General features: G+C 36.1%; 1 protein-coding gene across 1 annotated transcript in view; it reads left to right on the top strand.

Annotated features, from left to right (window-relative positions):
* Nucleotides 1–9,320, top strand: part of ADGRL3 (adhesion G protein-coupled receptor L3) — a 584,624-nt gene that overhangs the window by 405,518 nt on the left and 169,786 nt on the right. The window contains exons 12-13 of the mRNA XM_042782480.1: nt 3,143–3,351; nt 3,995–4,171. Of these exons, the coding sequence (XP_042638414.1) occupies nt 3,143–3,351; nt 3,995–4,171 (386 nt within the window). The remainder of the gene's footprint in view (nt 1–3,142; nt 3,352–3,994; nt 4,172–9,320) is intronic.

Below are 9,320 nucleotides of genomic sequence, written 5' to 3' on the forward strand. Positions count from 1 at the left end.
TCTGCTAGTTGGGGTTTAGTCCAAATCTGCATCCTTTCCTTCAAGGCTCAGGGGTCCAAGATTATCTTCTGTGTCTGTGTTAATAGGTTTCCCTTTTCTTTGTTGAAGAGGGTCTGTGCAATCCTTCTGCCTAGTACGCCGTCTTGCCCCGCCTCCGACACCTTCAGTCTTATCTCTGTTTATCATGATGTTCTTTTTGGTTCAGTTATGAGGGCTTTTGTTTTATATTGAGATGTAAACCATACTGAAGACTGTAGTCTTTTATCTACATCAGGAAGTGCTTCAAGTTCTCTTCACTTTCAGCAAGCAAGGTTATATCATCTTCATATCACAGATTGTTAATATGTCTTCCTCCAATCATCATGTTGTGTTCTTTTTCTTATTGCCCAGCTCAGCCTACAGATTGAATAAGTATTGTGAAAGAATATAATACTGACTTACAATTTTCCTGATTTTAAACTGCCCATTATCCCATTGTTCTGTTTGAACAACTGCCTCTTGGTCTATGTACAGGTTTTGCATAGGCACAATTGGTGTTCTGAAATTTGCATTCTTCACATTATTATCCATAAATTGTTATGATCTCCACAGTCGAATGCCTTTTCATATTTAAAGAAACACAAATACAAGCAAATATCTTTCTAATATTCTCTGCTTTCATCAGTGATACATCTATATCATTGCTGATATCTCTCATTCCAGGTCCTCTTCTGAATCCAGTTTAAATTTTTGGCAGTTCCTTGCTGATGTGTTTCTGCAATGATTTTGAATTATCTTTAGCAAAATTTTACTTGTGTGTGATATCAGTGAAATTGTTCAATGATTTCTACATTCTGTTGGATCACCTTTCCTTGAAATGGACACAGATATGCATGTCTTCCAGGCAGTTGGACAGTCAGATTTCTTCTCACCAAGAAGTGAACCCTTCCAGCATTACATCCATTTGTTGAAGCATCTCAATTAGTATTCCTTCAGTTCTTGGATCATTGTTTTTTAACCAGTTCCTCTAGTACTGCTTGTGTTTCTTCCTTCAGTAGTATTAGTTTTTGATCATATGCCACCTCCTAAATTGGTTGACCTTTGACCATTTCTTTTAGGCACAGTTACTCTGCATTCCTTCCATCTTCTTTTGATGTTTCCTGTGTCTTTCAATACTTTGCAAATAGAATCCTTCAGTATTGCAACTCAGGGCTTATATTTGTTCATCAGTTTTTTCATATTGAGAAATGCTTAGTGTGTTATTGCCTTTTGGTTTTCTAGTTTCATGTCTCTGCACATTTCATTATAATATGTGCCTTTGTCTTCTTGAGCTGCTCTTTGAAATCTTCTGTTCAGCTCTTTTATCTTGTCATTTCTTCCATTTGTTTTAGCTACTCTTTGTTCAAGAGCAAGTTTCAGAGTCTCTACTGACATCCACATTGGTCTTTTCTTCCTTTTCTGTCTTTTAATGACCTTTTTCTTTCTTCATATATGATGTCCTCATCCCACAAATCCTCTTTTCATGAGTCATTAGAATTTGGTGCATCAAATCTGTTCAGATGGTTTTTAAACTCATATGGGATATATCAAGGTTCTACTCTGGCTCTCATGGAATAGTTTTAATTGTCCTCAGCTCCAATGCTGCAACCTGAACTTGCATATGAACAACTGATAATCTGCTCTGCAGGTGGCCCATGGTGTTGTTCTGGCTGATAATATTGAGCTTCTCTATTGTCTCTTTCCACAGATGTAGTCAATTTGATTTCCGTGTATTCCATCTGCTGGTTCATGTGTATAGTTGCCAATAATATTGTAAAAATTTATTTGCAAGGAGTAAGTCCCTGGTCTTGCAGAATTCTATCATGTGATCTCTTGTGGCATTTCTGTCCTAAGTCCAGATTTTCTAGCTTCTGATCCTTCTTCTTTGTTTCTGACTTTTACATTCCAATCATCAGTAAATATCAAAGCATCTTGATTGGATATTTGATCAATTTCAGACTGCAGATGTTTGTAAAAGTCTTCAATTTCTTCATCTTTGGCATCATAGACATTAATTGACCTTCCTTGTAGGAGTAGAGGAGCTCTGGTGGTATAGTGGTTAAAGCATTTGTCTGTTAACCAAAATGCCAGTGGCTCAAACTCACCAGCTGCTCTGCAGAAGAAAGACGAGGCAGTTTGCCGCCATAAAGATTTATAGCTATGAGTCAGAATCAACTCAATGGCTGTGAGTGGTTTTCATTTTTTTTTTTTACTTTAGTAGAAGGGTGGATATTATCCTATACCTGGTGGTGGTGTGCTTCAGGATAGATTCTGATATATTCTTTTCGACATTGAATGTAATGCTATTCCTCTTCAATTTGTCATTTCTGGCATAATAGATCATATGATGGTCTGATTCAGAATGACCAACACCCATCCTTTTCAGCTTACTAATGACTGGGATGGTGATCTTTATTCACACTGCTTCATTTTTGACAACTTTCAGTTTTCCTAGGTTAATACTTCATACATTCCACGTTCTAATTATCAATGATTGTTCGCAGCTGTTTCTTCTTATTTTGAATTGTGCCACATAGGCAAATGAAGCTTTACTCCATCCATGTCATTAAAGTCAACTCTACTTTGAGGAGACAGTTATTCCCTGGTCATATTTTGAATGCCTTCCAACCTGAGGAGCTCATCTTCCAGCACTGTATCAAACAGTGTTCTGCAACTATTCACAAGATCTTCACTGGCCACCTTTTTAAGAAGTAGATTGCCAGGGCCTCCTTCCTAGTCTCTCTTAGTTTGGAAGTTCCAGTGAAAGCTGTCCACCATTGGTGACCTTGGTGGTATTTGAAATGTTGTTGCCATTGCTTCCAGCATCACAGAAACATGAAAGCTACTACATACAGTACTGCAAACTGTCAGACAAGTGGTAGATGTATGCATGTGTGTGTGTATGCTTCATTGTTATATATATATTTTTCAATATCATATGTTCTTGTCTTTTTTTCCCTCATGCATAACTTGGTTCTTTGATTGAAATGAATCTTGGTTTTCAGTTTTCAATGCATATTTGTTCTATAGATTTTAGTCAAATCAGAATTTACTAATCTAAGTAGAATGTACAGATTCATCAAAGTTGTCTCCCAATCCTAATTCACTTTTGCATTTATTTTAGGAGAGATCAGGGTGGCCTTTGTCCTATATAACAACTTGGGTCCTTATTTGTCCACGGAGAATGCCAGTATGAAGTTGGGAACTGAGGCTATGTCCACAAATCATTCTGTTATTGTCAATTCCCCTGTTATTACAGCAGCAATAAACAAGGAGTTCAGTAATAAGGTTTATTTGGCAGATCCTGTTGTATTTACTGTGAAGCATATCAAGGTAAGCAATGGCATGTTGTTTAGTTAGTTGCATTATCTGTATTTGTTAGAATATGAAGGATACTAATTTCCTTTATATATTTTCTTCTATTAGTTGACATATAGCTAGTTATTCATTATCTATTAAAATGTTACTGATATTTATTTGTTTTTCTTCTCAGAAATGAGATATTTAGGGACCAGAATGTTTATGATAAATGTTCTTCATAATTGAAAAAAGCTAGCAAAATTTTAAATGGAGCTGAATATGGCTACTACATAAAGATGTTGCAAGTAATTATGTCTATGTCTGTATATCAAATATTAGAGTTGTAAATTCAACAAAGTTTTCTTAAGTTCATTTATTGGAAATGAACAAAGTATTTATTTACTTTGCTAGGGAATTTATTGTTGTGCTTCTGAGATATTAATACTAGTATTCCTTCAAAGTTATTAAAGAAACTCATTTCTAATCAGAGGGAGCCAACAGCAGAATATATTCAAATTTGTTTGGAATTGATGAGACCCACTTAATATAAAACATTGTTAGATACTTTAACAAAAATTGGAACAGAGTATGAAGCTGTATTAGTTGTAAAGAAAATACCTACCTAATTTCTGTGATCATAAAGTAATTATTGGTTTTATTGATTTCTTTCCTGTAGCAATCAGAGGAAAATTTCAACCCTAACTGTTCATTTTGGAGCTATTCCAAGCGTACAATGACAGGTTATTGGTCAACACAAGGCTGTCGACTTCTGACAACAAATAAGACACACACTACATGTTCTTGTAACCACCTAACAAATTTTGCTGTATTGATGGCACATGTGGAAGTTAAGGTAAGACATATACCATAAAATAAAAATACTTTTACCATATACTAGGGATGCTAAGTATAAATAGTGCTAATTATATAGGCTAGTCTCACTACTTTCTAATGAAAGAGATTCAGTGTTTTTGCATTTTCATAGTAATTCTATTCAGTATCTTTCTGATATTCAATCCATGTTCTCCTAGATGATTAAAGGAAATGGCTGTCCCTTTTCATATTATCAGTAAAACCAAACCCACACCCATTGAGTTGATTCTGACTCATAGTGACCCTGTAGGACAGAGTAAAACTGCCTCATAGAGTTTCCAAGGCTGTAAATTTGGACAGAAGCAGACTACTTCATCTTTATCCTAAGGAGCAGCTGGTGTGTTTTAACTGCTAACCTTTTGGTTAGCAGCCAAATGATTTTAACCACTGCAACACTAGAGCTCCTAAATTATCAGTATAGTTAATAAAAGTGAACCTTGACTATACAACTTCCTATAACTTCTACCACTTTTACTTCATGTGAGTGTGAGTCATACCAATTTGATTCTATGCTGTCGTATTTTGGCAGACTCATGAACAGGACATGATAGGATCCCAGTACCAAACAATGGTAGGTCTGGAATATGAAGCTGAGGTTGGTAGGTTGAAGACTAAGAATGGAGGCTAAGACTGGAGACTAAGAAACTATTCATGAAATTAAATACAGTCAAGCTAATTGAGTCACTATGGAAAGCTGCTGTTGAGTACCATAGATGAATCATGGTGATTCAAAGGGCATGGCAAACTCTAGCAGAATGTAGTAGATTCTGCCCATCTAGAAAGACCCTATTAAAAGGAGAAATCTAGGAGATAGGTAATTTCCAAAGTCAGAGACATGGTTCACTTTACTAAAGCACTCTCTTCTCAGCACAATTTTGGCTGTTATATGTGTAGAGGGTTGAGAGATGGAGGCTGTGGGTGAAAGAGAAGAGATGGCTGATAGGGTGTCAAGGTATCCTCCAAGCAGGAGAAGTGTTAAAGGCAGGAATACAGTACCATGAAGATCTAGGAATCCTAAGGCAGGAAACTCAGACCAAAACTCTCAGCCTGTCAGTACATCATCAATAATAGGTAAAATTAAAGCTGAGATACTCAGTTCATGAAAATATACTCAGTTGGAAACTTCTGGTTCTGTTCCAATTAAAGTACATCATGACCAAGAATGATGGAAGACTGTTAATATCCTACTTCCTTGTTACAATTAAGTCAGGAAATAGGGTCTAATTTCAATCTACACATTGGGTCAAACAAGCTATAGCATGAGAAAAGCTAGATTATGTAAATTATGTGACATAAATATGATTTATTTTCTAAACTTTGAAACAAAATGTCCAGTAAAAATAATACTTTAACATACATTCTCAAAGTCATGAGCTGCATAATAATTACATTTAAGATCTTAAAATGTAGCTTCATATAGTTCTTTGAAAAGTTTGTATGAGTTAAACACAATTTAATTTATATATTAAAGATTATTTTAAGATTTTTAATCTTATGTAATATAAACAAGATTATGTTTACATTATATAAGATTAAATACAGAAGAAATATCATTAATATTTAATTGTAGAACAAAGCACATATAGATTCAATACTTTCATGCAAAATTTATAACTTAATTTTCATTGCATTTTGCATTATAATAACTCATTATGATTTCTTGGTGTATATTGTATTGTGGAATAACTATGACTACTTGTTGCTGTTGTTATGTGCCCTCGCGGCAGACCTGACTCATAGCGACCTCTCCTTGGGTTTCCAAGGCAGTATCACTACGGAAGTAGATTGCTCCATTTTCCTTCCAAGGAGTGGCTGGTGGGTTTGAACCTCCAGCCTTCTGGCTAGCAGTCAAGTAAGTGCCTTAGGCACTACGCTGACTACTTAGAAACCTGGAATGACTTTGTAAAGGTAAACATTTCATACAATTAGTGACATTCTTATACTATGTAATTGTTATTTACATACTCAGCAGCCTGGGCAGCACAATGGTTAAAGTGCTGGGCTGCTAACCAAAAGGCTGGCAGTTAAGAACCACTCTGGTGGTTTCTCCTACTCTGTGGAAGAAAGATGTGATAGTCTGCTTCAGTTAAGATTACAGCCTTGGAAACCCCATGCAGCAGTTCTACTCTGTTCTATGGGGTTACTGTGTGTCAGAATTGACTTAAAGCAGTGCGTTTGATTTTGGTGTCTTTGTTATTTATGTATTCATACTTATTAATTGATATATGAAATTTTCAAGCATAATAAAGAGTAAGATATTAATGCTACCCTCAAGAGGTTTATAGTTTTTATATATGAGACAGAAAAAAACAGTACTGTAGGGGATGAATATATGAAGGTAAAAAGAAGATAATAGAGGAAATTATTTTCAAGATTATGTTAAGGGTTAAGGAATCCATCAGGCAAATTGTGAAGACCATTCCAGTCAGAGAAAACAGCTTGAGCAAAATCATGAAGATGCTTTGTATTGTGGTGTATCAAGGATGGTTATCAGCAGTTTAGGGTTACTGGCAAATGAGGCAACTAGTTAACAACTAGAGATGAGTTAAAGAATTTTATAGGGCCAAGGACCTAATGTAGAGATTTAGGCAGGCTTATTTCTAACAAAAATGAGCCCTGGTGACACAGTGGTTAAGTGCTGGCCTGCTAACTGAAAGGTCAGTTGTTCGAACCCACCAGCTGCTCCATGGGAGAAATATGTGGCAGTGTGCTTCTTTAAAGATTTATAGCCTTAGGAAACCCTATGGGGAACTGGGAGGACATTGCTACTCTGTCTTATGGGGTCACTAGGAGTAGAAATCAATTCAAAGGCAATGGGTTTGGGTTTGGTTTAGTCGTAATATCTATCAGCCCAGAGTAGGATTCCAGATGGAAGCCCACATATCACATATCCCATATGTCTAAATATGTATGAGTAATAAATAAAGCTAGCAAACTCTGACATACATCCTGTCCTCCTAATGAATTCACAGTTACAATGATCCAGGATACAGATTTGAATTTAGAATTCTTAGTCCCCCAGAGTTCTGTGCTTTAATATGGCAGTATAGGGAGGTCCTGCCCCTGGATCCCAGCTAGTGTTGTACCCCATCCCCCCTTGAAAAATATGAGGCCCAGGTGAGAGCCTTTTTTTCAAGATTTCAAAGTGTAACCAAGATACCAATCTTAGCTCTTATTCTATGGACAACAAAGTAATAAATGCTAGATATTTAAACAATGATGATGATGGCTTATTTTGCATTTTAGATAAAATACATCTAATACTATGTGGAGATGGATGTATAAGTTATTAGACTTTATGACATATGCTCTAGTAAGGGAAGTCTAGATTTAAAACATGTTTGTGGTAATAGAAATTGAAAGGATTTAGATTTCAGATATACCAAGGACTGAAAAATACAGAGTACTTACTAACTTGGTTATACAGATTGATAGATGGATTAGATATAAAACTAATATACTTATCACTTCCTTTCTTATTTCCCTGTGTCAATGAAAATAAACAAAGTATTAATATCAACCATATTAAAATGGAAACCCATGGCAAAGGTTTTGTCTAGTTGTTATCATCAGTAAAAATAATTTCATTCAAATTTGTCTTTAACTTTGTTGTATTTAGAGTAAGATGATAAAAGTATCCAAGAGAAAGACCAACTCTAAGCTCATTTAACACTTTAAAGAGTAGAATGACCTTAATTGTGTCAGTAGAGTTCAGTTTGAGCTTTAAAAAAGGAAAACACTATTTGTCAGAGTACCAAGTATTGATCTAGTTTAGCAAGATTGGCTAATATTTTGCTGAAGATAATTCAAAAACAGTTGCAGCAGTATATTGACTGTCAACTGCTAGAAATTCAAGCTGGATGAAGAAGAGCGTGTGAAAAGAGAGATATCATTGATGATATCAGTTGACTCTTGGCTGAAAGCAAAGAATACCAGAAAGATGTTTACCTGTGTTTTATTGACTATGCAAAAGCATTCAACTGTGTGGATCATAATAGATTGTGGATAACATTGAGAAGAATGGAAATTACAGAACATTTAATTGTACTCATGAGGAACTGTGCATAAACAAAGAGGCAGTCATTCAAACAGAACAAGTATATAATCCACAGTTCAGGAAGAGTATGTGTCAGGGGTGTATCCTTTCACCATATTTATTCAACACCTTTGCATAGTCAATCTGTATGGTGAGCAAATAATCTGAGAATCTGGACTGTATGAAGAACATAGCATCAAGATCAGAGGAAGACTCATTAACAACCTGTGATATGCAGATGACACCTTGCTTGCTGAAAGTGAAGATGACTTGAAACGCTTACTGATGAAGATCAAAGACTGCAGTCTTCAGTGTGGATTACTCCTCAACATAAGGAAAACAAAAATCCTCACAACTGGACCAATAAGCAACATCATGATAAATGGAGAAAAGATTGTAAGGGATTTAATTTTACTTGTATCCACAATCAACACCCATGGAAGCAGCAGTCAGGAAATCAGATGTCCCATTGCACTGGGCAAATCTGCTGCAAAAGACTTCTTCAAAGTGTTAAAGAGCAAAGATATCATTCTGAAGAGTAAGTAAGCCATGGTATTTTCAATCACCTCTATACATGTGAAAGCTGGACAATGAATATGGAACACCTTAGAAGAAGTGATGCATTTGAATTGTCATGTTGACAAAGAATACTGAAAATACCATGGACAGCCTGAAGAATGAACAAATCTGTCTTGGAAGAAGTACAGCCAGAATTCTCCTTAGAAGCAAGAATGTCCAGACTTCATCGCTTGTAATTTGGTCATGTTGTCAGCACATACCTGTCCCTGGCAAAGGATATCATGCATGGTAAACTAGAGAGTTACCAAAAGGGTAAGGACCCTCAACAAGATGGATTGACATAGTAACTTCAACAATGGGCTCAAACATAGCAATGATTATGAGAATGACACAGGACCAGGCAGTGTTATTTTATGTTGTGCATTGTTGTTTGTTGTTTTTTGCCGTTGAGTCGGCCCCAACTCATAGCGACCCCTCCTTGGGTTTCCGAGGCAGTATCACTAGGGAAGTAGGATTGCCCAACCTTCCTTCCGAGGAGTGGCTGGTGGGTTTGAACCGCCAGCCTTCTGGTGAG

Source organism: Orycteropus afer, unplaced genomic scaffold (genome assembly GCF_000298275.1).
Source record: "Orycteropus afer afer isolate SDZICR_OR568_19922 unplaced genomic scaffold, OryAfe1.0 scaffold00335, whole genome shotgun sequence".
Classification (NCBI taxonomy): domain Eukaryota; kingdom Metazoa; phylum Chordata; class Mammalia; order Tubulidentata; family Orycteropodidae; genus Orycteropus; species Orycteropus afer.